This window comes from Aspergillus sclerotioniger (genome assembly GCF_003184525.1).
Source record: "Aspergillus sclerotioniger CBS 115572 chromosome Unknown BO94scaffold_43, whole genome shotgun sequence".
Lineage (NCBI taxonomy): Eukaryota > Fungi > Ascomycota > Eurotiomycetes > Eurotiales > Aspergillaceae > Aspergillus > Aspergillus sclerotioniger.
The window spans coordinates 114,133-140,693 of NW_020291033.1; the positions used below are offsets into that span (position 1 = coordinate 114,133).

Sequence of the window (26,561 nt, forward strand, 5' to 3'; positions counted from 1 at the left end):
CTAGTCATTGACCAATGAGGGCTAGCCTATTCGAGGTGATCATGAGGCTGAGAGCCAACTGTCGATACGATGATTATAATCAGTGCAGGATCTGATTGGCTGGTTCGGCAAATTGTCATGGTTCTAAGCCTCCAACTCAAACCATTGTCAGCCAGCCATTGGCTGTTATCGAAGCGTTGCAGTTAATATTATATCTTCTTTCAGCCAAACCAACAACGTACTGCGCCTCAAGAAAGGTTCAATCTAATGACTAGCAGAATCTTACCTCTGTAAGTTTCTCTCGATGAGGGCGACGTAGGGATCATTTGGAAGGCACCTGGCCGGCTATAATTATCGAAAGCATACACACGGGTGTCCGCGATCCCATACTTCCCACTCCATTTTCTATCAGCCTAATAGATAGCTACCGTGAGACAAGCGGATAAGTCAAGGGTCCGCATGAAGGGCTGGCCAAGAGACATTGCGTCAATGGCTACCTCTACTGAAGAAACACTCGGCAAGAGACTAAGGTCAATACTCATCTACGAGGAAAGCACCAAGTGTGTTCTGATTGACTGGAACAGAACGGGAACAGTCGTATGTCCAAATGGTCAATCTACGGATCATGTGAGAGCGTGCATGATCTGCATTAGATGTATATGTATATAATTCGCAATCCTGGCCTACATTGGTCATCGACAACTCGGAAAGGGCCTGCTAAAGAGACATACTAATCGACGATATTGTAATCATCATCATCATCCTCATCATGCTCCCCCCCCTCATCATCAGCATCAGCATCTTCATAATACCCCTCATATTCATCCACCGTGCAAGCACGCCTCCCATAGACCAGGTCCGCCAACTCAGCATCCCCAAACACAAAGGCATCATCCTGACCCCTCTGCGGCTCGTCCAAACACACCTCCGCGAATTCCAAGACCAATGGACCCCCTATCACCTCCACTCGACCACCCCTAGCCCGCCCAACCACAACAGTCTGATCCCGTTCAGCGACGACCTTCACTTTCGGCCCGCCTGTACCAGAAGGCCCATACTCATGAACCTCCTCAGGGACCCATTTCTCGAACCTGACAGTCCCATTAGGCTGTTCTATCAAGAGGATGAAGATCCGCACGTCACCCGAAGAATCAACTAGCCAGGACTCGGCATCCTTCTGCAAGCGTGCGAGGTTTTCTGTCTTGCCTGTCTCCAATACCACAGTCGGCCATTTCTTGGATCGACCCTCCGGGACGCTCCCCGGGTAAAATCGCGTGTCAGGCCCTTCCGATGTCATCGGTGGTGCGCTGCGATTTTTGGAGAAGAAGTCGAAACCGCCCCGGAGTTTGAGGTTCGTTGCACGTTCTATCAGCAGAGATTGCATCGCTTTGGCGAGGTTCCTGCGAGGGGTAACGGGGTTCGAATGCAGGGGGGTTTGGGTGGTGGATTTGGAGGGCATTTTGAGGTTGGTTTCTGGCTTGGGTTAGGATTGCTTGGGATGCTCCTCAGCGTGATGGTGTACTGACCTTGGGTTATAAGGGATGGTGGTGTAAAAGGAAGCGGCTACTTGGTGAAAGGTATGAACGCTGATGCATATTGAGCGAGGGGGGGGGGTTGCAACAGGCTTTTTATGTACGGGCTGTGGCCATATTGAGGAAAGTTGCCTATATCTGCTTAGATTTGACTCTATCATAAAGGACATGCTGGGGAGATTTCTCTTTGTCTCCTCTCCAGATAGACGCAATATATCGTTGTTAGCCAACTGGTCAGAGCTTACCCTTGGAGCTTCACTTTGAGGGAATCCATGCATCTGATTATCTCTTGACGGTACTTACCGCTATGGCCATAATTGCAATTCATATGAAGGAAGGTGCATACAAATGCTTTGTCTCGGTGAGACATGATGGAGATTGAGGATTAATTCACAATCCTTTGTGATACCCATTCGTATTCCTTGAGACCCAAGTGCCGAGGTTCTTGCCGTCGCTGACAATGAATAACGCAGCAACCTACGGAACAACCCGCATGAATACCTAGGTGAACCATGGGGATTGTTCCGAAAAAAGGCCTTGGTAAATTCAATAGCACGTTATCAGGCGGCATACAACAAAGCAATCTAAGCAAATTGTCATTTTTTTCGCCTCAAAGAATTAGTCACAAGGTTCAGTATCTCGGAAAATAAGCATTGTCAGGAATATAAGGATGCCTTCTACCTATAGCTCACGAGGAAAGAAAAATGATCCGTATCAAACAGTGACTACAATATCAGTGAAGGCAAGACCTCCCTTTGACACCAGACATCTTCTGATTAGTGATATACCTCCTTGATTTCACGCGTCACCTCTCTGAACACTGTTCTAGAAATGAGCGTTACCCCAAGTCAGGAGCAATTCTCTCACCCTCAGAACTTTCCACAGCATGGAGGATCCTACTGTCATAGTACCCGCAATCGGATATCCAGTGGCGTTTTTCGACGGGGCGTATTACAAAGACTATGTCCAGAAGAAAAGTCGCAATGAAATAAAAGGTGCATGGGAAGCAGAGGCTCAGAAGGAAACGACAGAGATGGCTCGGGCCACTGGCGACAGACTTTCGTCGCCTTGTGAGACTTGCTTATCGCCGGATCATTCGAAGCAGGACAGCTCTACCCTGGTTGACTCTGAGCAGGACTCCCTTGACAACGTCAACTGGCCTGAAGGCGAGTCAGAATCAAAGCTTCAATCCTTGGCCCCTCAGGCTTCTGCAGAGCAGGAAGGCTCCGCGCCCACGCGAGCAGGTGAAAAGCGCCGGTACTCTGGTACGCGGGCTCAGTCAGAACCGCCGTTGAAGAAGACTTCTGGGCTTTCTTCCCCATCCAGAGATGAAAACGCCAAGTCAGTCATTGATGTGGCGAAAAAGGGAAATGGGGTGGACCCGAGCCGCTATTGGAAGGCGGAGGTAATCTTGACATCAAGAGAAGAGGAAGAACCGGAGGCGGAGAAGCATCAGGATTTTCGAGATGGTACGTGGCTGTGGGCATAATTACCATCTGCATTGCATCCCGCTTCTAGGATACCTATGAGCAGGATTGTCCAGAGTTTTCTTGCGTCAAAGATAGTCTCTGAGTCAGAGTTGCAGGTAGTATCACCCTATGGTGACAAAGGATGGACGGTGAAGACTCCCTCTTTTGAAGTTGCGCGAAGGTTCAGGAGTATTCGTTATATCAAAGTTCATGGATATGAGGTTCCAGTCTCTGTCATGAAACCCGCAGATCCACGGGTTTTTATGACTGACCACTTCGGGCTTCAGGGTCCCAAGGTATTGATGGACGCTCTCCTCCGGGTTCGAGAGATCCAGCGATGTGGCATCCCGTTTTGGGTTGGGATACAGAAGAACGGTGAGATCCTGGGGACTCGGGCTCTGATTGTGTTTGAGGAAGACCCGGGGTTCGAGTCCTTCGATATTCCAGTTACAGGTCCTAATCACGGCCTGGAAAGTGGATTCAGTGCCAAGTTTAGACAGGCGTATCTATATGGCACTATGTGTGATGTTTGTATGTTGAAGCATTCGGACCGCACGGTGGTTCAATGTCCTGAGCTGCAGACATTGACCCCGTCTGCTGATATGGACCTAGGGCGTTGTGTTATTTTGTCATCTGCCCCAGATGTCTCGTGATGTATCTAATGTGAAATTTCCATTTCATTCCTTTCAGTATTCAACTCGACTTGTCGAGAACATAGATTAGTGTAATACGATTTGAATCGTAGCCACCCCCTCCACTGCAGTTGAGGGTAGCCCGTCGGGCAATATCGCTTTGCAGGGCGAATAGAGTACTACGCCATGTATGGTGGTTTATCGCATGCTACGTAGGTCTGGAGTAGTTAGTGACAGAATTCACCAACTAGACCAAAAGAGATACCTCTTAGGTTAGTGGAACAATTCCAAGGTGAATAGGTTCCAACAGTTAGTCCAATCATAATCGCTGCATGGCCTGTTCCGATTCAACGGACCTGGACGGGCACCAGCAAAAGCGATGGAACAGTTAGGAAAGGCAGCTCAGGACCGTCGGAGAGAAGCAGCATCTAAACGTGCCACCAACGCATTGGTCAGAGGCCAGCGCAATGCCAAAAGCACTGGAGACACCACCAGCACCAAATGAGGCTCATCTGTTCGACTCCGATGCTTCAGATGCTTCCGCAAATGCCTGACGCAGTTGACTTTCATAAACCTCTTTTTCCAGTTTCTTCTTGGCAAGAAATCCCGTGACGTCCGGGCTCCAATACGGTGCTATAGTTCGTTCGAACTCGGCCATCCCGGGATCATCGAGCTTTGCAAATATGGGCTGAATGTGGTCCAAGAATATGTTATATAAGCCTTTAGGGTTGTCGAGTGCGTGAAAAAACCAAAAGCTTCCAGTCTCCCAGCCTTTCCTCAATATGTGCGACAGGTTCAAGGCTTTGCCTCTTTTGAGCGATCTTTCTTCTTCTTCAAAGGCATCCATGAATTCACTGTGCATGTCGCTGAAGGCATCAAGATGTTCCCCCTTCTCTAACTGGTCCACACCCCGACCGGTGAGCCAATATGGTGGATGTAGCATCTCCAATGGGCGGGCGCATGTCCACTCTAGGTCGACAAGATACTTGATGTTCCAGTCACTATCGACAAAGATATTGCTCTGATGTAAATCCGTAAGGGTTAGGACGAATGGGCCTCGACGGAGATCACGATTCGTGAAGTGTGGAAGAAGGGCCCGCATGATGGTCAAAATCGACAGCTGTGCTTGGCCATCAAATTCATCCCGAACAGAATTCGGCGCATGGCGCAAGCGACTATCATGACAAACCAAGAGATCGAGCAAGTACGCATCTGTGGTGGAATATGTAAGATCTCTGCCAATACTTGTCGGGATGGACTCGTTCTCTAAATGTTGGAGGCGCAGCGTGAGAGGGCGATTCGTCAATTTGATCACACCGTTATTGTCTAGTGTTAGAGACCCAATTTGCGTGAACGGTATCTGGGCTAGTGATAGTATGATGCGAGACAAGCCTTTGAAAAGGTTGTCTCTTCGTCGCGTGTCATGCCGAAGTGCCTCCCATGATTCGGAAAGCATGACCCCTTCTGTAGATTCAACGTAATCCATTATCAAATACCCAGTCCGTAAACTCACAGGAGCGCGGCGACTGACATATCGACCTGGAGACAAGCATCCAAAGATGGATGACAGGAGTCGACGACTATACCATATCAGTCGAGGGAAGAGTGGGATATGTTCGATCGCGGTGAACTGCAGTCAGAGGAAGAGTTAGAGCATCCAAGATGAAGCCTTAAGAATACCCACATGGTGGCCACCAGCAAACCCGAAACCCCATAGATGAGGTATTGGAATGGATGGACAGTTCTCCTGGATACATATGAACGTTGCAGCCTCGCAGCGAAGCTTCTCCTCCGCGTTCCCGGGGTGTTGTAACTCTCCAACTCTGTAAGGCAACGGAAACCTGATCAGTACACGTTTGGGAGCATTTCTGGACCAGCCTTCAATGTATACTGGTATGCAGACGTTGAAGCTTCCCGATATCCACTCTTTGACTTCTCCGATCCGGCATGTCTGTCTTCCCTACAGCCCGAGATGATACGATACGATAGCTTCGATGGCACTCCGATTAGTGAGAAGATAGGTAAAGAACTGAATTCGTTGCTCGGGGTATTGTAGCTCTTGCAGGATATTGTCGTCGTCGTCCAGGGCCGAGGCCAATGTAATCTGCCTGTGGAGAAGGGGGAGCGTTGGGGGCATTCTGCGGGCCGACCGTGACTAGCGCTCGTTGCATCCTATGCTCGGAAGATATTGACCTGATGGTAGATATAGAAGAGGAAGTCCTTACGGTCTCTGGCGTCATCGAAGCGCAGTCATAGCTGGGTAAGTGTAGATATTTGCCTGTGGAGAAGCAGGAGTGACAACAATCCGTCCAGCAATTTCCCCGGATCGCTCCCGGCGCTAAACGGAATGTCACATGCAAGTGGAGCATTGCTTACTAAGTTACTCTATGTCAAGATTTGTACATGCATAACCTCTTGCTTTATTGCCAACAGGAAAATCACATCCGTATGGTTTCACATATATCAACTTACACCCGGCCTGATGCTAATTTGGATTATATGATATCTAAGCTACATATCTAGACTACTTCGAAGATCGCAAAACCACAACACCATAGACAACATAATTATACACCTGATCCTCTACCAGATACCTGAACCGCTCAACATTTATAACAGTCCCTATATTCGAAACATGGGTTTTTTAGACACCTATATAATGTGACCCGTCTCATTACGATGGTGACAATAGAAACACGCCAAGAAATTCAAATATATAACCGAACAACCATCACGTTCGAGGCACTCTGCCATCTAGAACTTGTTGACTCCCTTGCTGACCAGCGTAGGTGAGCTCCGCATTGACGGTGGTTATTAGATAACTAACCTTTCCCCATCGACACGAGCCGAGTACAGCCATTGACATGAGCACCATTATGGTGTGGATAGAGACAAAGATAAGTCACATCAGGTGGACGTGATAAGGTAGCCGTTTCTTGTAAAGATATTAGGAAATGAAACCGATACTAAAGATTATGAATGCCTTATATTGGGTATGGAACCAGAAAGCCACGGTATGTGGGTTATCGCGCAGATTCACGCTTGCAACGCCCATCCGTGTGGCTGCCGTACCCTTCCTCCAGGTATCATAACCTGGTAGCAATCGCATTAGATCGTCCCAGTGCAGATCTGCCGCGGACGGGGTAATGAACACTTCAGGGTCACATCCCGAACGTGTGCCTCCAGTTGCCGACGACGTCGAGTATCAAGCAGTTTTGCTCAGTGTGCCAGGATGCAGACTGAGGGGGATTTTCCGAGCAGTATTCTCATTGAACCCACCCAAACGTGATAAAGTTCAGGCTCAATGGTATCCCAGCAATAGTAGAGATATCGTCATTGAAGATGGTCCGATAAATGTCGAGTTTATGCGCCACTTGACCGGAATAGAAGACTGCAGTGTATTCGAAAGTACGGAAAGCTGGATGTCGAAAGCTTTCAGCGGTATTTTGGGGAAAGGTAGCAGCTCCCGTTTGCCAAGTATGAGTGAAAGTGCTAATAATCCTGTCATGACTTCTCCTGTGGTTTACCCTCGCTGCAGCGCTGCAGGCATGTTCCACTTCTTTCGAGTGATGGGTGGTCTACTTTGACATATATCTGGCTTCCACAGGTTTGTAGTTCTTATCGAGAACAGCGACCGTTCTTAATGAATGCTTGTGCCGTGACAGCTTTTATAGCCATGCTCATCCCTAATTTACATGCTGTTGTTCTACCATCGCTATGTTTCTGGCCTCTTAGTATGTGGCTCCTCATACTTAACCACCAGGGTAGCTTGTGGCTCATGGTATCGAGCTGACTCCTCCCTTCGTAATGGGCCCACGCATCCCATACTTCCTTGCATCGTTCGTGCCCATGACCGAGATCACTGCATACATATCTTCTGCGTAGTGCTGAGGGTAGTGGGATTCCCTGACCTAGTGGCGAGACCGGTGAGAGTTGGTTATATAACCACTCCCGGACCAGTCAGTATGGAGGAATCAATCAGTCCGCGCCATCGTCATCCCCTTGAAAATGGGAGCTCAAATTAAAGTTCTGTTTATAAATAGACCAAAAACCCGCGTGGTGCTTATTGCAAAAGGCGTCATACCGTCGTTTATCGTAGATGTCCCAGAACTCGGTCTTGGTATACTATGCGCAGGCATATAGCCTTTTCTTGCGGCGAAGAACACGAGCTATTTGCTCTTGGATCTCAGTCATGATATTTTCCAAAAGCCATCATACCGTCGTCTATCTTAGATGTCCCAGAGCCCGGCCTTGGTGTAATATGCGCAAACGTATAGCTATATCTTGCCGCCTAGGACACGCCATTTTTGCTTAGGCCCCGTGCCTGGTTGATGAAATCCGGGCTCATCTGTAGTGACATCATGCCATGGTACGTGTAATAGGGCTATGTATTCAGCGACCCAGAGATGGTCAGGACGATCGAGGCCAGGTCAGGCACAACTCGAGTTTTCCGCCAGGGGGAGCGAGATGGCGTGGGATTGAATCATGATGGAGGACAATAATGCCATTGTGCTTCAGAGTAGATCCCGCCGTGCAACCATGGGCGACCAGACACTTATCCAATTGGGTTAAGCGCAGGCATATAGCCATTTCCTGCTGCCAAGAACAGAATATCTTCGCTTAGGCGCTGCGCCGGGTTGATTCTGTAGTGACATGTCATGGCTGTGTATTCAGCGGTCCTAATAAATGACCCAACTAAGGGAACCCGGTTGATGGAGTTCCATCTCGAATCAATATGTTCGTCGCTGGGCTAGGTAGACGTACTGAAATTCAGCGGACAGTTGTCAAAGCCCCGAGCTGATCCAATGTATATACAATGTGACTTGCCCTGGAGCTTCTTCTCGTAGAGTATCCCGGGACATTCTCCAGAGTTTTTGGTGTCATCAGCGGATGTTTGTTGCATCAGAACAATAGTCAGAGTTGGTGCAACTCAGACCTCAAACTCAATAAAATCTGTTCCTGAATCAAAAGTCGCCGGACAAATAATCCACGAGAGACCCATCACCAAGACACCATTTTTCCTGACAACGAATGAAGCTCTGACTGGGGTTATATAACGACCGTTGCATCATGGGCAAGGCTTCATGCAAGACTCTCGATATCAACGCAATAACCACCGAGGTATTCAGCCAACGCGGACAAGGGACCATGTCGTGGATCCATGCAGCACCAGGGTCGACTGTCGATTGATGACTTGATCCGACAGATACCAGTTGGAGACCGCTCCATAAGACGACGATTCACCCTGACAAGTGTTGCCGTTCAACGTCACGAGACCAATATACTTTAGATCGCATGGGTTTGGAAGGTCGTGCGGTGTATACAGCATTCTATTCTTTTGCGGTTGCTGGGACTTCTTCCTGTGCTGCTGTTTGTTACCCGTTCACAGAAGCTCCCTGGGGGTGGCAGCTGTCTTTTGCATGTACGATCCCATTGATTCCGGATCATTATTGCTGGATGAGTAGAAGAGCGAGTACGAAGCATGCAGCAGCAGAGTGTAGTTGGTTTGCGCATGTATCTCCACTCGGTCTGGTCACACCCTCAATCCCCAGAGTTCATGCATCCCCTCTAACCAAGGTTGCTTGAAGAACTCTGATGTCGCAAGGTATCCCTCTGAGGGGAATATTCAACTCATGGTGATCAAAGTCGACGTGAAGCTGTAGTAAACCACTCTCATGCCCGTCTCTAACCCCACCAGCCGATCTTCGAGTAAAGTCACACAGAACCCCCGATGTAACTGATCCAGGGAGCTTCATCCGCGTCAAGAGGCGGCAATTGCGAGACACCCATATGGAAAGAGATATCAGTACCTGGTATCTTGGACGAGCATCCGGGCTCATAACCTGTTGAGCCTGTGTGGGAACACGTGTATGGGAACACGCGTATGAGGATGCAAATCACTTGGTTCTTCCATTTGCCAGAATCGCGGTGGCGTTTTTCTGAATGAGATACGTCATATAGTGACTTGGGTTGTGAAAGGATGCTCTGGAAGAGGGACACCAAACATCGCAAGCTGGCTGCACTTCCGATGAAAACGCCCTATCATCCTGGACCTTGCGCAGTGTATATAATGGGAATTTCGAAGTGACGGGAAAGAACAGAGCCGGCCCTGGCGTTTTGTGCAGCTTGTGGTGTGGGTATAGCATCATGGAATGCCTGTTTTCGGCCTTTGCGAGAAGCGATCGTTGGTTTGGCAGGCGTGCTGGATAGGTAAGAAGGGGTGCGGAGAATGTTGAGTGAATTGATCAGTGTCAGCATTTGAAACAGAATTTGAAAGAGTTGTGGGCTGGTCAGAGGATGAAGAGGAATCGGCGAGGAACACGAGGGCTTTATATATGGGTCTGGTCCGAATCTCGGAAATTACCTTCAGACAGCTTCCAGGGCAGATGCCACATACAGTCACTTGCAGCGGAGGCAGGCGACGGGTTTTGCTCAAGTCTGTTCCGTGAATCAAGGGGGAGATGCCACTCAATAGAATTAGATGATTAGGCTAGAGCAGATGTGAATCTTCCTCTGGTGGTCTTGATTCTGACAAGGTACAGCTTAATACCAAGAGTAGGTCGATAATGGAAATATATACCGCGCTGATCAGAATTTCCACAGGAGATGAGATCGATCACAAATGAATTCCATTTTGCCCCTGGTACCGTAAATGATCCAGTCATAATATTTCTCTTAGAAAGTCATTCACTCCAAAACAGAGATAGATATTACCATCTGCGTGAATATACACACCATGAATGGAACCCCACACGGGATGTAACACGAACCAACACATGACCATACAAACAGTAACACACCTTGACAATACAACCATCTCCCAAACCGCCACCAAAAAATCCCATCTACATCCATCATATAACTGACATACATAAGGCGATGCTTCCAGTCAAATCACAACAACCGCCCTTATAGCTCAGTGGTAGAGCGCTTGACTTGTATAGCCTACTGTTATCAAGAGGTCCGTGGTTCAATCCCGCGTGGGGGCACTCTTTTTTTCCCCAACAACAACACACCCACCACCCTTTCTTGCTGAATTATCTCAATGCTGTACTCAGACAATTAACATCCCTCTTCATTGGAAAAGCATCTAACCTCCAATTGCCACATCACCCCTAACCGAACAACCTCACTGTCACAACTCACCAGATCCACTCCCCTCGGACCGTTCCGTGCTCTACCAGCCCTGACTCAATTCAATACAGCATGTACCGCTTGCTGGTTTCTTCCAGCCCCACAAGAACAAACAAACAACTGTCATACTCACTAGCGCACACCAAAGTGAAGCTCCACCGTAATGAGGCTGTGAGTAGCACCCACCACTTGAACAGGGACCTGTTTTTCCAACACCGGTCTGACACCCTCGCACTAATTTCTGACCCCTCCGCCTTATTTAACTGACTTCTCTTTTCCGTCTCAATAACATTCAACACAAACATAACAAGCCAAACTCCCCTCAACCATGTCCTCAACACCCCTCCCAGTGATCGTCCTCGTCCCCGGCGCCTTCGGCACACCCGACGGCTTCAACAAAATGCAACCCTATCTAACGCAAGCCGGCTACACAACCCACCCAGGCTCATATCCCAGTTGCAATCCCTCTGATCCGAGCAAAGCGTCCTCGCCCCATGATATCGCTCACTTGCGAGACAACATCTTACTCCCCCTCTTAAACGAACAAGGTAAAGACCTCGTCATCATCGCACACTCCTACGGCGGCGTTGTCGCCGGTGGCGCAGCAAGAGGACTGGCGAAGCAAACCAGAGAATTTCAAGGTCACTCTACCGGCATCATCGGGCTTATCTACGTGGTGGGAAATATCACCCTCGAGGGGGAATCCCTCCTCACTGCTGTGGGGGGCGCTTATCCGCCTTTTATTAAAGTTGATAAGGTATGGTGTATCACAGTCATGATGAATGATAAGGTACTGATGAGGATCTTGTTGCTAGCCATCTCAAGGTCTTTGTGTCATTGAACCAGTGATGGAGATTCTGTATAATGACTGCGACCGTGCCCTTGAATCGGAATTGGATAAGTGTATGCGCCCACATGCACTCCGGGCTTTTGAAACGCCGGCTACTGCCCCGGCTTGGGCGGAGAGGGCGTTTGATGGGAGCAGAGCGTATGTGCGTACGCTTGACGATTGTTGTAATCCGTCTTCGTTGCAGGATGTCTGGTTGGAGAAGTCGAAGGTGGATTGGGAGGTGGTGGATTTTAAGTCTGGACATATGCCGTTTGTGAGTCGGGCGGAGGGGTTGGCGGAGCTGGTGGTTAGGTTTATTGATGGGTTTATGGCGAAGTAGATGGTCGGGTACCTACGGTTTATAGTTGGATTTTGTGGAGCAAAGTCGATCACTTGGGGAATCCATCTTTGCAGTTTTCATCCTAGCCGGAAAATACCTCGTTGATCAAATTGGATACTTTCAACAGAATGTTCATCAACACCTCACTACTACTCAACCTTACCCTCAAATCCTCAACTCTTCCTTATGACTCCCCTCCCACGGCCACACCCTCTCCACATCCCTCACCAACCCCTCATGCTCACTACTCCTCACCTTCAAATCCACCTCAAACGCCACCGGATGACTGATAGTAACAGGAGTGAAATCCACTTTAATCGGCACCTCCTTTCCATCTCTCACCACCTTCCCCACATCTAGCACCGCAATGGCCCTCGCAATTGTCAAATAGATATTCTTCTCGGCGAGGAGTTGTCCCGGACAGATGCGCCGACCGAAGCCAAAGGCATATAACCGCGGATCTTGTTGGGGGTTCGGGCCGAGGAACCGATCAGGATTGAAGGTTGAGGGGTTGGGGTAGCGGGTTGGGTCGTGGGTGAAGGACCTATATTTATTAGTTCTGTGGGGTTGGTGGAGGGGTATGGTGGGTAGGGAGTATACCAAACGTTAGGGACCAGGATCGCGCCCTTAGGGATCATGTACCCCTTGTAGATATCATCCTTGCTAGAGGCGTGAGCTACACTGAGGGGCGTGACGGGATGCCATCTGAAGACTTCTTGCATGACGGCTTCGATGTATGGGAGGCTGGGGCGGTCGTGGAAATTAGGGAGTCGGGTGGATCCTACGACGCGGTCGATTTCCTCTTGGGCTTTTTTTTGAACGTCGGGGTAGAGCGCCATGGCGATGAAGAAGCAGGAGAGGGCGGAGACGGTCTGTGATGGTTAGGGTTGGAGGTTGGGGAGGGGGATGGGGAAGGGGTGAGACGAACTGTATCGGCGCCGCCGCCGTACAAGGCACCGGCGGACCATTTGATCACGAGCTCCTCTTCAGAGCCTGGCTGCACGGGTCCCTTTTCGAGCAAATTGGAGACGTATGAGGGTTGGTGGATTCCTTCGGCCATTTGGCGTTGCACAAACTCGTATGTCTTATCGTGCATGATGATCACGCGGTCTTTGAATTCCTGGGCGGTTTGGTTGGGTTTACCGCCTGGGAACCACGTGGGGAGGTATTTCACTGCGAGGTTAGTATGATGTGGCAAGTAGGATGGGAAGCATACAAAAAGGGATAAAGTTGACGAGCCAGGCGCCTGGGAGAACAACTCGTGAGAAATCGTCCATGGACTGGTCGACTAGATCGATGAGGGGGTCTCGTCCATGTGGTTCAACGGTGTATCCATATCCGATGCGGAGGATGATGGCACCGGCCTCCCTGAGAAGGTTAGATCGGAAATGGGATCTTGATGGGGAGCGTACTTTCGTAGATGGTCGACCAGTTTGCTTGGTGACTCGAGAACCCGGAATAGAAACCGATGCACTTCCTTATCCACTATGTCATTGAAATTTTCCACGACCGTGGCGGATCCTAGTTCCCTGGATGCGGCTTTGCGATAGGCGCGGAAACGGTTCGAGTATGGTAGGAGACCTAGTGTTTTGTCCCATCCGGACCTAGGGAGTTAGTATTTGCGTGGAGCTGAGTGAGGATGGACTAACAGTTCTGCGATGGGTAGTTGGGGACGGGAGGAATGTAAGGCGGATCTCTTTTCCAACAGTTCGAGGGCTACTTCAGGCTCGTTGAGAATGACAATAGTCTGTCCAAAGACCGTGACCGAGCTGATCGGGCCTGTAGATGTTATTTCTGAACGGCTGACAACCGGGATGGTAACATACCATATAGGTCCTTGTGCGAGGCCCAATGCTCCCAGTCTTTGGAGCCCGGAGGTGGAAGATCCTGGAGATTGCCGATGATGGGCTTAGGCGATGGACCCGGTGGAAGAGGCGCTGAGGCCCTTTTTGGCGCGAGCAACGACTTGAGGACGTAGAGGGCAAAAAGCCCAACAACGATGTTGAGTACCAACGACATTGTGAAGCGGATGAGCAGACCACTGCAGTGGAAGATGTGAGAGAGTAAACCAGCAGGTGAGCAGCTGAAGAACCCAGCGAGCGGGGATCGGGGACTACCATTGCATGTGGTCAGCCGAGATGAATGGGATTCAGCTACACAATACACAGACACTATGTCTATACTAGTGCAGGAGCTACTGCACCCCTAGCGGGATAATACACGGGAGCAATCTCCTGGACATGTCATTGGCTGCGATGCAGCTGAATCTGCAGCTATCTGCAGCCATCTGCACGCTTGACAATACGCGAGAGCAAATCTGGAAGGGGAATGCGGGTCGAGATGAAGAATTCCTGGAAGTGGCGAGACTGCGAGATTGCAGTGGGTCTGTTTCTCTTTAGTGCTTTTCTTCTATTGATTAATCAATTGAATGAATCATTCTGGCTGGACGGATAGGGCTCCCCATTTAGTCTTCGTCGGAATTGATTTCCCAGCATCCCCACTCAGTAATGCGTGGGACGAGCCTGGTATCTCTCTGCATGAACTAACACAGACAATAAATGCTTGGCCTGTGATTTGATGGGGAACATGCACGTTAATATATTTATCAGCCCGAGGAGTGGCACTAGGGCATCGGGATTTGCTCAGGCACGCTAGCATCAGCCATCTTCCAGACTATCTGGTGGAAATGGTTTACCAGGGATAATGCCTCAAGAGGATTTCAATTGATTAATCCTCTTGCTATTGAGTACAGAGCCTGGATATATAGGGTGATCGAGAGGCCTTATTACTTTTCACCAGTCTTAGGATGGGATGCGGAATAACTCCAGTCGAGGCTCCTCGAGCAAACCAACCCCGAATAATCCAAGTGGGGCGATCCTGAGGCCACGATTGATCTACAGGTCACAGTCACCAGATCTTTGCGTTGGCATTGCAGGTATCCAGCTTGATCAATCTACTTGCTTACATTCTCATGGCTCGCTTTGGATGGCGATCATGAGGGGTAGAACTGCAGTGTATTCCGACCTAATGCACCTGAAGAACTCTTTTATCCCGACTAACTATTTCCAGTAAGCGAAGGGGAACACCCAAGGAATAACAGAGATGTGAGTAAATCACATGCCACAAAGCCTACAGCCGCCCCCCCCCCCCCCCCTAATCAACACAAACAACCCAAGTATGAATAGTCATCACAAAAAATACATAAAATCCGGATGCTCATCACATATCTCCTCCAACGTCATGGCCCTCTTCCCCGCTGCTTCAGGTGTATTCTGTCGGGAAATCTTCCTCGCATTCATCCAACGCAGAAACACCACCAACCCAGATGCCGCCACCAGCCCTAACACCGAGAAACCAAGCGCAAATGCCTTTCCCTTTTGATATCCCGGGGGATCATCAAAGACTTTCGACCCCGCGATGGAGAAACATTGTCCGATTATGTTGATTGCTGCGAGGGCTCCGGCTCTATTCATTCAATATTAACAGCCGTTTTGCAGGGCAGTAACACAACCCCCTCCCCCACAAAGACAATAAATAGAAAGAAAAAGGAGAAAAAGGAACATACCGTTTCGTAAAACCCACAAAATTCGAATTCATCCACCCGACAGTCAAAATCACAGCGGGATAAGTCCCCACCGCGATGAGATACAACGCCGCCATACACACATACCTCCCCCCACTAACCAGTAACATAATCCACCCCGCAGCAACAACCACATAACATCCCGCCAGAAACACTCCCCTCCGACGAACATAATCCGACGAGAACCCCAGCAGGAGGAGAGATACCACCGCACACGCGTAAATCGGGATCGTGAGGACTTGGGATCTCACGGCGCTGTAACCCAGGGTGTTGATGAAAATGGGAAGGAAGCCCGATAGGGCGGCGAGGTTGACGTTGGTGCAGGAATATAATATGACTTTACCCCATCCCTGATTAGCCTAATTTCACAGAATTGTATAGAGGGTGGGGAGAGGGGGCGGGGAACTCACTATAAAAATAAATCTTCCCATCCCTCCCCAATGCCAACAACTGCCGCGGGACAATCCTTGCATTGTCAGCATTAAACGCCTCTCTGGACCGTCGGATCGCCATTTCTTTCTCGGCGGAAGTAAATCCCCATCTCAACTTCTCAGGGACGGGGGGTAGTACGAATAACACGAACACCCCAACTGCGACTGTAATACATCCTATATCCCAACGTTAGCTACCACAAAACACTGTCACTGTAAATAAGTAAAGAAAGAAATACCCTCAACTATAAACAACCACCTCCAAGCCTCAATCCCCCTAACCCCATCAAGTGTCTCCGTAATCCCATACCCGATTAATCCATTCGCACTCCCCGCCAACGCCATCATAGAGAAGAAGATCGCCGATCGAGAGGCCAACTGCTCACGTTTGTACCAAAAGGTCAGGTACAGGGGTGCAGCTTGGACGAAAGCTTCCGCGGCGCCGATTGCCACGCGGAGACCGGCGAGGGTGGCGTAGTTTTGCGATGTTGATAATCTACCCTCGTTAATATAGATGGCTGATATGGGTACGTGGGTACATACAAAGCAGTAAATCCCCCCCAAACAACCAACGCCCCGCTCAATTGCACAGGGGGTGTGATCTTCCGCAGGAAGATATCCCCCGGGAGTTGGAAAACGATGTAGCCAATGTAGAAAAACGCCACGGCGTTGGCGTATTGCGTTGATGTGAGGTGTAGGGATGTGGTCATGCCAGCGAGGCTGGCGTTGCTGAGGTCTCCGCGGTCCTGTGACATTCTGATTAACCCTGTTCTTACTTTCCAGGGGATTGTTGGTGGGAGCGTACCATAGCAGCAAGGAAATAGATAATAGCTAAGACGGGGAGAATGAGGAGGTCAATTTTCAAAACTAGTTTTCTTTCGACTTTGGCTTCTTCGGGGGTTCGAGTGATGGTGTCGTGTATCGCGAAGCCATTTTTGGTGCTTGTGATGTCTTCGATGGTGTTGGTGGAGGGCTTTTCTTCGGTGATGGGGTCTTTGGGATGGGGTATGGTCATTTTGAATTTGGTATATGGTGGGCTGATGAGTTGGGTGGGAGTTGGTTTCATAATTTAGTGATTTAATCTACTGGTCTGGTGATGGTGATGGTGGTGGTGGTCGGTTCAAGATAGCCGAATCGGCTATCTCAGGCGATGTCGGGTATCGAAGCCGAATTCGCTTGAACACAGCCGATTGTACGGTTGCCAAGAATGCTTTATATTTCAGGTAATTCCTTACTGGAATCGAATAGTAGAAAATAAAGTCGAGAGTGATAAGCAGCCCTCTTGTCATTTTCATTATACGAAAGTCCACCCTATTGTTCTCAACATGTCTACGCAAGAACTCAAAATCCTCACCCCCATAGGCATGCTCGGCTATGGCTTCGACGAGTCCCTCTTCTGGTCCGCCGTATCCAACGGAGTCGATGCCATCATCTGTGACTCCGGGTCCACCGACAGTGGTCCGGCTCGACTAGCCCTCGGCACCATGTCCGGCTCCCGAGAAGCGTATTCCGCCGAAATGGAAAAGTTCCTGCTCGCTGCACATCACTTTCACGTTCCAGTGCTCATTGGCAGTGCCGGAGGGGATGGAGCGAATGATCACGTGGATATTTTCGTTGATATCATTGATGAGATCATTGCCCGGCTGCACTTGAGACCGATGAAGGTGGTGAAGATCTATGCGGAGGTGTCGAAAGATATTGTTCGGTCTGAGCTGGCTGCGGGGAGGATTGTGCCCTGTGGTGAGGCGGTTCCCCAGCTACAGCTGGATGATGTGGAGGATGCGAGTCGGATTGTGGCTCAGATGGGTATTGAGCCGTATTTGAAAGCTATGGAGGAGAATCCTGATTTTGATGTCATTATTGGAGGGCGCTCGTACGATCCTGCGCCGTATGCAGCATTCTGTGTACACAAGGGATTCACGAATCTGGATATTGCTTGGCATATGGGAAAGATAATGGAGTGTGGTGCGCTATGTGCAAAGCCTAAGAGTCGTGAGGCATTGGCTATTGTTCGACATGATAGTTTCGATATCCGGCCCTTGAATCCATCCAGTCGCTGCACGGCTGTCTCGGTTGCTGCGCATACGCTTTACGAGAAAACACGACCTGATATTCTCCTCGGACCGGGAGGTTCGCTTCATCTGGAAGACACTACTTATGAAGAGTTGCCGGATAATCGCACTGTTCGGGTTCGTGGTGCCAAATTTATCCCGGTGGAACAGGGCCAATATACAGTCAAGCTAGAGGCTGCACGAACCCGTGGGTATCACAGCTGCTTCTTTGGTGGATTCACCGACCCGATTCTGATTTCGCAGGTTGATTCTTTCATACAAACGGTCAGAGACCACGTCGCCATGGTTTGCAAGTTTCCGTATGATCTCAAGTTGACGACGTATGGCTCGAGGAACGAAATTAGCATGTTCGCGGACACGAACCAGGGTGCTCTCCCACCCAGTATCGCTATTCATGGCGATGCTAGAGCAGAAACCCAAGCGCAGGCCACTCGGGTGATCCATGCCGCACGCGTTGGTTGTATGCATGGCTCGTACCTTGGACAAGTGGCAACGTCAGGGAATTTCGCCATGCCGTGTGCGCCTCTTGACATTCCGATGGGGCGGGTGTGTGAGTTTTGCATTTACCACCTGATGCTAGTGGATGACCCGACGGCCTTGTTCCATATATCTGCGGAGGTTATACAGCATAGCTCTGATGAAGAACCCCCTGAACTTGTGATTCCAGCTTATGCTCCAAAGGTTCAATCTTCCACAGATGCAAAGCAGGAAAACAATTTGCCAAGAACCACAAGATTGAGCCCTTCCTCTCCACCCGGAATGCGCTACTTGGGCGAGTTTGCGTCGGTGATTCGCTCCAAAAATGCTGGGCCCTATGAGTTGACATTCGACATCATGTTCGATTCCTTGGAAAAATACTTCTTTGCCAAGTCATCCGGTGTGTTGGATGTTGCCAAGTTTGCAAAACTGTATGACATCGAAATCTCAGACATTGTTGCTGCTGTTTGGTGGGAGCCAGCCATGGCACTGAAGGTGACTGTGAAGCGCCCGATCGTTTCAGGGCGGTTCGGGGAAACCGATACGCATGGAAGCTGCCAGCATGCCAGACTTTTGCGGGTCTTGATTCCAGCTATGGAACATGTCCCGGTGGATGATTAGATGTTCAGTTGTATGTGTTGAACCTGCTTTAGATGCTCATGCACTTTTTGGTCCTTCCAGCTTGTCCCTTAGCTAGTCAGCGATATCAAGAATCAAGAATTGCCAACCAAATTTTCCCAGTCCTCAAAAATGTTCATAATGTCCGAGCTTTCATTGAATAGGAATGCATTATCATCAAGGAGAAAATCCACAGGAAGCCCGGGAACATCGGCTGATCTCATCGGTGAGACGTGATGAACATCAGCGAGGCCAGCTCTTAACGACTGATCCGGATCTTGAATGTATACCACCCGAGACTTCTGCTCCTCTTCCAAGATTGCATGCTTACTCGCCCAGATCGTATCATATGTAATGTTGGCCGCCATGCGAGATTTAACAGCCGGTTTATAGAAAGGACTTCCAAACCCGGACTGCTTTTCCTGCCAGGATCCCATAGACCACAACGTTGGAAGGGACTCTTTCTGATTCTTTCCGAGCTTGCGAGAGAGATATTCCATATGGGAGCAAAAACGTCCAAAGTTGTCTTTTTGGAACATCGACCAAGATTTGACCAAAGTCACGCCATCCAGGATAGTTTGCTGCAAACGAGCTTGTTGCGATGATCCTGGTTGAGCTATACACGCTAGCCGGAATGCCATAATTGTGGCGTACATCGAGGAGTGTTTCGCGAAGATTGGCCAATAACGCGTCTCACTCGTTTCCATGGCAGCGAGTTCAAGGACGCGTTGGGAGGCAGTCGAGGCCCGGTCATAGATGGTCAAAGCTGAAAGATCAACGGCGAGCATCGAATCGGGATAGTTATCCTCATCCAGAGCAAAAGAAAGTATCTGGAGCTTGGTTTCCAGAAAGAAGGCCTCTGCCAAGCTGGACCATTTGGAACTTAGGCTTTCGCGCATGGTGGTCAGTTTCTGGTCAAAGGTGGTGACCAAGGGGATCGGATATTTTGCCTCGCCGGTGGCAGATGATGCATCGTCCCCAAGGGCCTCGAGAGCCTTCATTCCAACGTATGCAATATGGGCGTAGTGCAGCAAAGGTGCTGGTAGCTCAGAGGTGGAAATCTTGGCGATCTCGAGTAGAATAGCATGGCCAGGCTGAACCGCTGACGGGGTGCCCAGTCTCGTGGAGATACTAACAATAGAAGTTTAGCTTTCGACAATGCCAGCGAGCAAATGACAGAGTCATACATATGGTTAACAACAAAACAACCAATCCAAGCTTTCCTCCGCTGCAAATCGACCCGATAATTTGAGCCCGTCGCTCCGTACTCCCAATGCATATGCTGGTTCGGCCGATGCAAACCTAGCTGGTAAGACAGTTGCGTAGCGAGACCACAGTACATAGGCGATGGATCATGCGCGGTTTGCTGGAACGGAAAAGGCCAGATGCATAAGAGTAATAGCGCTTGGATTGTTTCAAAATGTCGACTTTGCGTATTATACAGATCACCCGCAAGCCTGCGGACCGGGTCGACAAGAGTGACATATAGATGAGTATACTGCGCTGATTCTTTGCAGGCGACGGCAATAACTGTCCACAACAGAAGCCTATTCGCATTGTAGGTTTTGATGAAATCAGGGAGCGATGGGAGGATAGGAAACAGCGGGTGAAGCGTCGCATAAAACCTGTCCGAATCAGCCTCGTTCTCTTCCACGAACAGGTAGCCTGTTACTCTTTGATGAGAGCTAATATCTCATGACCCTGAAGGGTAACACTTTCCAGCGTCTGGGATGTCATATTCTGGAGTGCGGTTTCCTCCGTCCAGTCATCCCATTCGTTGATCTCAGATGCTTCATGCGAGTACTGGGGTAGGGGAGTGAGTGTATTTGCCGCTTCCATCCTTTGCTGCATGCGCTTGAATTCATTTTCCAGTGTGTCTAGACGCCTATAATGAGATAAGCAACCAGACCAGCAAGGAAGCAGTTCAAACATACTGTTTATTGGTCGTCCTCCTATAAACCTGCCCATCTGAGCAATTCTTCCCCGTTCGCGTACAGCGAGTACAGCTCCTCGAGGCCGTAGTAGCCAAATCGCATTTCAACTGCCAGGATCAGCACCATCGCCTCCACACATTACTCCATACTAACCTTCATGTGCCGACAATGCAAGCAAGCCGACCCCTTCTTCGCCCTCTTCGCAGGCCGAGATGCTGGACCGTTATCCATGGCTCTTACCAAAGCAGACCCGTACACCAACAGAGAAACAATACGATCCACCACGCGAAGGAAGTCCAGGAAGCCCCTAGCATGCAACCCAGCTGGTGAATCGAGATGGTGGCTGACCTCGGCTACCCGGATGCCAGAAAATGCGGGGTTGGATCAGGCGACCAACTCGATTAGCCGGACAGACCCTGCTTCATTCGAACATTCCCCGGATTATAGTGTCGGAGATCATTAGGCGGGGTACATTAGCTGAAGGAAGGATTATAGTGTGATGGAATTATAGAATAGTTGGGTTGTTGTGGAGTTCGGGGGAAAGTCACCCCACCGTTGGCGGTGACGTAGGGGTGATGCCTGACGCCTAGGGCGGAAATATATTTGTGTGTCTGTGCGTCGGTCTTTCATCTTCTATCGGGTTTAGTGATGCCTTCAGGTTACTTGACGTTTTAAAGGGCCTCAAAATTTATTACCAGGTATTCTATGAATTCGCTAGAGTTTTGTCTGGTGCGTGTATATTGGCACACGTCCTATGCCTAGGAAAAGTCACATATGAAAAGGTAAGTGTCATTATTCTTTTAGAAACATAGTAGTCATATGTGACATTTGCATCAGTGATGTAAAAACGTTGTAAGACCTCTCGATGGGCCATGGATACATGTCCGATATTCATGATAGGCATCTCACCATGCAAGTGAACCTTCAAGTGAAGTTTGAATCAAAGAAAACAGGACCAACACCAGGCTCGAGTCTCAAACTGAACATCAATTTGAAGCCAAAGAGACTGACCAACGTCAAAGACATGTAAAGTTCCAAAGAGATGGCCGATTCTGACCAGCCTACGCGCTGTCGGCGGCGTCGATAAAGTCAGCCCCAACTTGGAAATGAACAAGAGACGTTACACCTCATTTAGCCTGCTTCTCCTTCTTCTTTCTTCTCTCACCTTCAGCTTTCTTCCCCTTCGCCTCCTTTCTGAGCTCTTCCTGCATCTGATGGTATGATCTGGCATTATCAGCCCAGGTGCTCAAAAGATCCGGCTTCTTCAAACACCAGATGACCACGTCTCTGGTAGCAATAGCATCCTCAACCACACTCCGTCCTTTGCGACCGCCTTGGATCTTGCGAGCAAGCATATCGCCTGCCAAAGCCTTCAGACCCCAGACCCGCGGGAGAGGTTCGGTTGGACGGATGTTGTTAAATATGGCTTCTGCTGTGAGGATTGACGAGTCGACGACCCGGGAATGAATGATTCCCAAAGTATGCAAGTCATTCTGTAACGCATGTCCGATCAGAACCGTATCACTATCGACAAACTCCCACAAGGCCCACCGCGCTCCCAACCATCCACGAAGGGCTTCGCCACTTTCGATCGCAGCTGCCATGGAAGCGGGCGTGATACCACTGACTTTTGTGTCCCAGCCAGTCACGCGGTACTGAGGCTTTACATATTGACTCATTAGAACTTCACCGGTGAAGAAGTCGACGGCATTGATGAAGCCAATCTCCTGTCGGCCGCGGGTCACCTGGACCATCTTGCAATCGATGACAACCGCTTTCCTGCCTTTTCGGTAGCCAAAGGAATCGGGCATCGGGGGAGATGTGTATCTAAAAAGGTCGCGTCTGATGATTCCCTTCCCTGATCCGCTCTCCTCCGTGGGAACGGGTGACATGGTGTAACCGTTTGTGTTGAGACGAGTCAAAGGATGGCAACGTGACAGAAGGGACTGCAAAATGATCTCTTGCTCTTGGACGCTTGAGGAGATTTTCAATTCATCGATGATCTGTGCTAAAGAGGAAACTGTATTTTGAAAGCCAGGTTAGTACAAATCCGTCATTCGAGATCCTTATCGCGTGATGATCGATCATACCTGCAACCACTGTTTTGTGGTCTTCATTCTGCTCAATAGGCAAGGACGTGTTCGAAATACTGGTTGCTGACGCGCACGAAGGAACCCCAACCGTGGTGGCAGACGGCGCCACTGCAAAAGTACCAGCCTGGAGAGTATCCTGCGGCTTCTGGGCTATCTGAACGTGTTGAGAAAGTGCCTCAGACGTGACGAATCGTTTATTGCAGTGAGGACAAGGGAGTTTGTGTCCAAGCAAGGTCTGGTGACTCCGGAGAGCCTCGAGGGTCTTGAACGTGCTGTCCTGACACACTGGGCAAAAGAGACGTGCCTTTGTCAAGCATGGCTCCTGTTGATCTAAACGGATGGGTTGTGAAGCCATTTTCAGCTACTTAATATGAAAGTGCATTGATCAAAGTGCATGAGTGGTGAAGTTGAAAGGAGAGAGTGTTAGGTAGGCGAGAGAATCTGGTGAGCGGCATGATATGACTCACAAGAGATAACTTGCATAAGATAACGCCGACTAATCAGTCTTAACGCGCATTAATACTCACCTCACCTCGCCACCGGCGTCAGCACTAACTACCATTACCAAGATGCAGTGTAGTGAACCGCCAAACCTATGAGATATTCTGTGAGTCTATGGTGCCTTGTTGCCTCATTCTTTGGTACTTGCATTAACTCGTAATCCTTGTCAGGCTGGTGATTGAGTTGATTGGTATCCAGCTACGAGAAAGATAATGATAATAATATCTTCCAGAGGTCTAGACCACAATTAGAAACGGATTATATGAAGGTAGTATCTAATCTAACAATTGTACTCTGTCGTGCGGTGCTTACTGTGTCTGGCCAATCAGCGTGCCACGTACGTTCCAAGCAGGTACTAGATACCGTAGCCTGTGTAAACCATTTATTCAGGGGTTTCATCGAGCTGCAGCAGTCAACTTGTTATTTGTGGTGCAGAATCCATTATCGGTTTACCGCATTCGGTGCGCAGCTCCCTAAAGCAGTGAGAACTCTGCATTCTTATCAAGCCCAGGGTATTCAAGTATCTATCTACCTACCAAGTAGTAATGTCCAATCACGACCTTCAATCTCCAGTAAACGTTCAGGCTGTATTGAACAACTGTCGATGCAATCGGGTTTGCATGGTACGGGAGATATGAAGGTTTCATACCACAGACGCGCCATCACCATGCAATCCCATAGACCTGACGGTGATATAGATACCATTCATATTCTGCGGGGGTATATTCCGAGGTCCCCGTCCAATCCGAGGTAAAGTGAAAGCCTTGACGGATGGCAGATGCGTCAAATTCTCGGCGGTGGACAAAAACCCCCCGGCTACACCAGTAGTAGTCTGGATCGGAGTTGCTCGCTACGTAATAGTCATAATCAAAGCAGCCGGCTTGAATAAGATTTACAGGCTCGCCTGCGGTCTCGATTGCTGATAAAATCACTTTCGTCAGGTATGGCATCTCTTGAACGTGCTGGAGAACCGTCTCCCATGAACCAGATAGAAGGTTCACTTTCTCCAAATGCAACTCTCTGATGCCGAGATGATTTCGCAGGAAGCGTAGGAGTGTGTTAGACGTGGTGTAAATTCTGAGGAGCCAAAGCCTTTCGAGCTGGGGAAGATGAACCTCCTCGGCAATAGCATCAAACAGCTGGCAGTATGGAGAGGTATCCCCTACAACTGTACGACGCAGACTGAGAATTAAGGATTGCAGGTTCGGCATTCTTTTCAAAAGACGGGAGACACCAGGAAAGTTATTCTCCGAAATGGCTTCAGGGTGCACATCCGATTTTAGGCTTCCCAGGGTCGAAATCTGGGCCCAACGGTCGACGCCCTCAAGCCGGTCAGCTTGATCTCGGTGCTTCATTAATCTTTCTTGATTAGAATCCACCCGCATGGAGAGATCAACTGCGAAAGATGTGACGGACTGGCCGGGAGAAAAGGCCCATCCTCTGGTATCGAGGTTGTCCATGTAAGCAGTTATCTCGTTGGTAGGCACAGCGCAGCATATGGGCTCCTCATAGATACTCAAACTGTCCACCACGATGTCACTCTGAGCGAGAGCAGACAGCGATTTGGTAAACCTGAGTTGCTTTAACCCAGATCATGTGCCATTCGCCCTTGGTCTCAAAGGCGACTGAGCGGGGGACGGTTGTCACCATGGTCTCCAAAGCAATAGAATCAAGCTGCCCGAGATGGTTAAATAGCGTAACCAGTGCTTTCACGATATCATCCTCATTGACAAGCTGGGAGTTGAAAGATCTCTCCTCCAACCACTGTATGTCTGATTCCACTTGGGCCAGCTCATCCTGGGTACAGGCCCTAGACTCTATAAGATTACCCGTTATCACTTCGTATTCCTTTGTTCGCGAGATTCTCCTTAGAACAGAAAGATCATAGACATCCGCTATGATAGTCAGCTTCTTGACGCCTGTGCGTAGGTAGGGATGACAATTAAGAGCGGTAAGAGACTGAAGGCTTCGTGCAGTTAAATCTGTGACTTGGTGGTGAACAAAGGATTTGAAGCGAGGGCCCAGACATAACTCTCCCCAGGCCTTATTGGTAAGGCACAAGGATTTGATGGTCTCCAGATTGAGATGTTTGACAATAGCGTCCACTACAAGCAGTGGGGGGAAAGACATCCTGCTATTAGGGGAGCGCATACTGTCCATGGTCGTAGCACATGTGGACTTATCCTAAGGCTGTTCTCGAGTGTTTGATGATGGTGGGGTGGTAAGGATGCTGTTATCATAGTTATAATTATACATAGGAAGGACGATGTGCCTGTCTATCACATGAATGGAGCTTAGGGTATATCCGCGCCATCGGCAGACAAAGTCCTGCGACCCCGGAAATTCTGCAAGTTTATGAATGGGGGTGGGGAGAGTAACAAAGAATGAGGGAACAGGGTCTCACGAAAAGGAGGTTTCCATGGTTGGCCAAATTGATGGCTTCTTTGTCTCTTTGTGAAAGCGGATGATTCCTTAGCGGAATATACTGGCCGAGTACAGTAATAATAGGATTGTCCCGCAGGAGTGTCAATCGTTTCAAAACACGAGACCGGAAGGCTCAGTGGAATGCGGGTAACGCCCGAGAAAGGAGGTAATGAATAAACTCCAGTGTAAGAACCATCTACCAATGCTTCCTAGGAAGCTGCCTACCTTGAAGACGCCCACGCCAGGTTGTGCTAGACGGATCCAGATTCTAGTGTTCAGGAAAAGGACGATCGTCTAAACAAACCGAGATACTGTCTGCGCTTAGTATCATGACAGAACTAGCCTTTGTGTAAAACAGCATATGAGGTTTCACCTGCAGGGGTATTCCGGCAGTATCCATGTTCTCAGATGTGGCCCTGAAGCCTATAAACCCCTACCTGGAGTCCTGCTGATGTGGGAAATTCTCATCCCATTGCAGAGTGTACTTCGAATTCAAAGCATCTTCTATTTGCT

General features: G+C 49.3%; 12 protein-coding genes and 1 non-coding gene across 13 annotated transcripts; 5 read left to right on the forward strand and 8 right to left on the reverse strand.

Annotated features, from left to right (window-relative positions):
• Nucleotides 1-709: 709 nt before the first annotated feature.
• Nucleotides 710-1,438, reverse strand: BO94DRAFT_579249 (uncharacterized protein; the record flags this gene model as incomplete). The annotated part of the gene is made up of 1 exon (XM_025615257.1): nt 710-1,438. The coding sequence occupies one exon, from the start codon at nt 1,436-1,438 to the stop codon at nt 710-712; it is 729 nt and encodes a 242-aa protein (XP_025462300.1).
• A 959-nt stretch (nt 1,439-2,397) lies between these two features.
• BO94DRAFT_550946 (uncharacterized protein) lies at nt 2,398-3,633 on the forward strand (the record flags this gene model as incomplete). Its single annotated transcript, XM_025613514.1, has 2 exons — nt 2,398-2,980; nt 3,077-3,633. The coding sequence occupies 2 exons, from the start codon at nt 2,398-2,400 to the stop codon at nt 3,631-3,633; spliced, it is 1,140 nt and encodes a 379-aa protein (XP_025462301.1).
• Nucleotides 3,634-4,120: 487 nt separating this feature from the next.
• Nucleotides 4,121-5,749, reverse strand: BO94DRAFT_560856 (uncharacterized protein; the record flags this gene model as incomplete). The annotated part of the gene is made up of 3 exons (XM_025614184.1): nt 4,121-5,242; nt 5,297-5,567; nt 5,643-5,749. The coding sequence occupies 3 exons, from the start codon at nt 5,747-5,749 to the stop codon at nt 4,121-4,123; spliced, it is 1,500 nt and encodes a 499-aa protein (XP_025462302.1).
• Nucleotides 5,750-6,591: 842 nt separating this feature from the next.
• BO94DRAFT_550948 (uncharacterized protein) lies at nt 6,592-7,199 on the forward strand (the record flags this gene model as incomplete). Its single annotated transcript, XM_025613515.1, has 2 exons — nt 6,592-6,626; nt 6,725-7,199. 2 exons carry the CDS (start codon nt 6,592-6,594, stop codon nt 7,197-7,199), a joined length of 510 nt encoding a protein of 169 aa, XP_025462303.1.
• A 3,318-nt stretch (nt 7,200-10,517) lies between these two features.
• On the forward strand, nt 10,518-10,601 carry BO94DRAFT_t293. The gene has a single exon. It is a non-coding gene; the product is annotated as a tRNA-Thr (tRNA).
• Nucleotides 10,602-10,648: 47 nt separating this feature from the next.
• BO94DRAFT_540139 (lipase family alpha/beta hydrolase) lies at nt 10,649-12,076 on the forward strand. The gene is made up of 2 exons (XM_025612846.1): nt 10,649-11,503; nt 11,562-12,076. Exons 1-2 carry the CDS (start codon nt 11,075-11,077, stop codon nt 11,913-11,915), a joined length of 783 nt encoding a protein of 260 aa, XP_025462304.1. The 5' UTR covers nt 10,649-11,074; the 3' UTR covers nt 11,916-12,076.
• On the reverse strand, nt 11,834-13,950 carry BO94DRAFT_611302 (cytochrome P450). Its single transcript, XM_025616628.1, has 7 exons — nt 13,742-13,950; nt 13,565-13,694; nt 13,328-13,519; nt 13,132-13,283; nt 12,844-13,088; nt 12,516-12,787; nt 11,834-12,459 (listed from the first exon to the last, which is right to left on the reverse strand). The coding sequence occupies exons 1-7, from the start codon at nt 13,932-13,934 to the stop codon at nt 12,081-12,083; spliced, it is 1,563 nt and encodes a 520-aa protein (XP_025462305.1). The 5' UTR covers nt 13,935-13,950; the 3' UTR covers nt 11,834-12,080.
• Nucleotides 13,951-15,103: 1,153 nt separating this feature from the next.
• On the reverse strand, nt 15,104-16,944 carry BO94DRAFT_560859 (putative pantothenate transporter; the record flags this gene model as incomplete). Its single annotated transcript, XM_025614185.1, has 6 exons — nt 15,104-15,380; nt 15,481-15,835; nt 15,909-16,106; nt 16,169-16,425; nt 16,473-16,675; nt 16,735-16,944. The coding sequence occupies 6 exons, from the start codon at nt 16,942-16,944 to the stop codon at nt 15,104-15,106; spliced, it is 1,500 nt and encodes a 499-aa protein (XP_025462306.1).
• Nucleotides 16,945-17,177: 233 nt separating this feature from the next.
• Nucleotides 17,178-19,259, forward strand: BO94DRAFT_299856 (uncharacterized protein). The gene has a single exon (XM_025606729.1). The coding sequence runs from the start codon at nt 17,255-17,257 to the stop codon at nt 19,097-19,099; it is 1,845 nt and encodes a 614-aa protein (XP_025462307.1). The 5' UTR covers nt 17,178-17,254; the 3' UTR covers nt 19,100-19,259.
• Nucleotides 19,192-21,261, reverse strand: BO94DRAFT_590574 (Zn(II)2Cys6 transcription factor; the record flags this gene model as incomplete). The annotated part of the gene is made up of 5 exons (XM_025616041.1): nt 19,192-20,227; nt 20,284-20,721; nt 20,769-20,981; nt 21,031-21,137; nt 21,184-21,261. The coding sequence occupies 5 exons, from the start codon at nt 21,259-21,261 to the stop codon at nt 19,192-19,194; spliced, it is 1,872 nt and encodes a 623-aa protein (XP_025462308.1).
• Nucleotides 21,262-21,676: 415 nt separating this feature from the next.
• On the reverse strand, nt 21,677-22,045 carry BO94DRAFT_299865 (uncharacterized protein). The gene has a single exon (XM_025606730.1). It carries the CDS (start codon nt 21,932-21,934, stop codon nt 21,734-21,736), a length of 201 nt encoding a protein of 66 aa, XP_025462309.1. The 5' UTR covers nt 21,935-22,045; the 3' UTR covers nt 21,677-21,733.
• On the reverse strand, nt 21,822-23,530 carry BO94DRAFT_503121 (uncharacterized protein). The gene is made up of 2 exons (XM_025609467.1): nt 23,121-23,530; nt 21,822-23,050 (listed from the first exon to the last, which is right to left on the reverse strand). The coding sequence occupies exons 1-2, from the start codon at nt 23,476-23,478 to the stop codon at nt 22,158-22,160; spliced, it is 1,251 nt and encodes a 416-aa protein (XP_025462310.1). The 5' UTR covers nt 23,479-23,530; the 3' UTR covers nt 21,822-22,157.
• Nucleotides 23,531-24,286: 756 nt separating this feature from the next.
• Nucleotides 24,287-25,784, reverse strand: BO94DRAFT_590576 (uncharacterized protein; the record flags this gene model as incomplete). The annotated part of the gene is made up of 2 exons (XM_025616042.1): nt 24,287-25,165; nt 25,212-25,784. 2 exons carry the CDS (start codon nt 25,782-25,784, stop codon nt 24,287-24,289), a joined length of 1,452 nt encoding a protein of 483 aa, XP_025462311.1.
• Between the last annotated feature and the right edge of the window lie 777 nt (nt 25,785-26,561).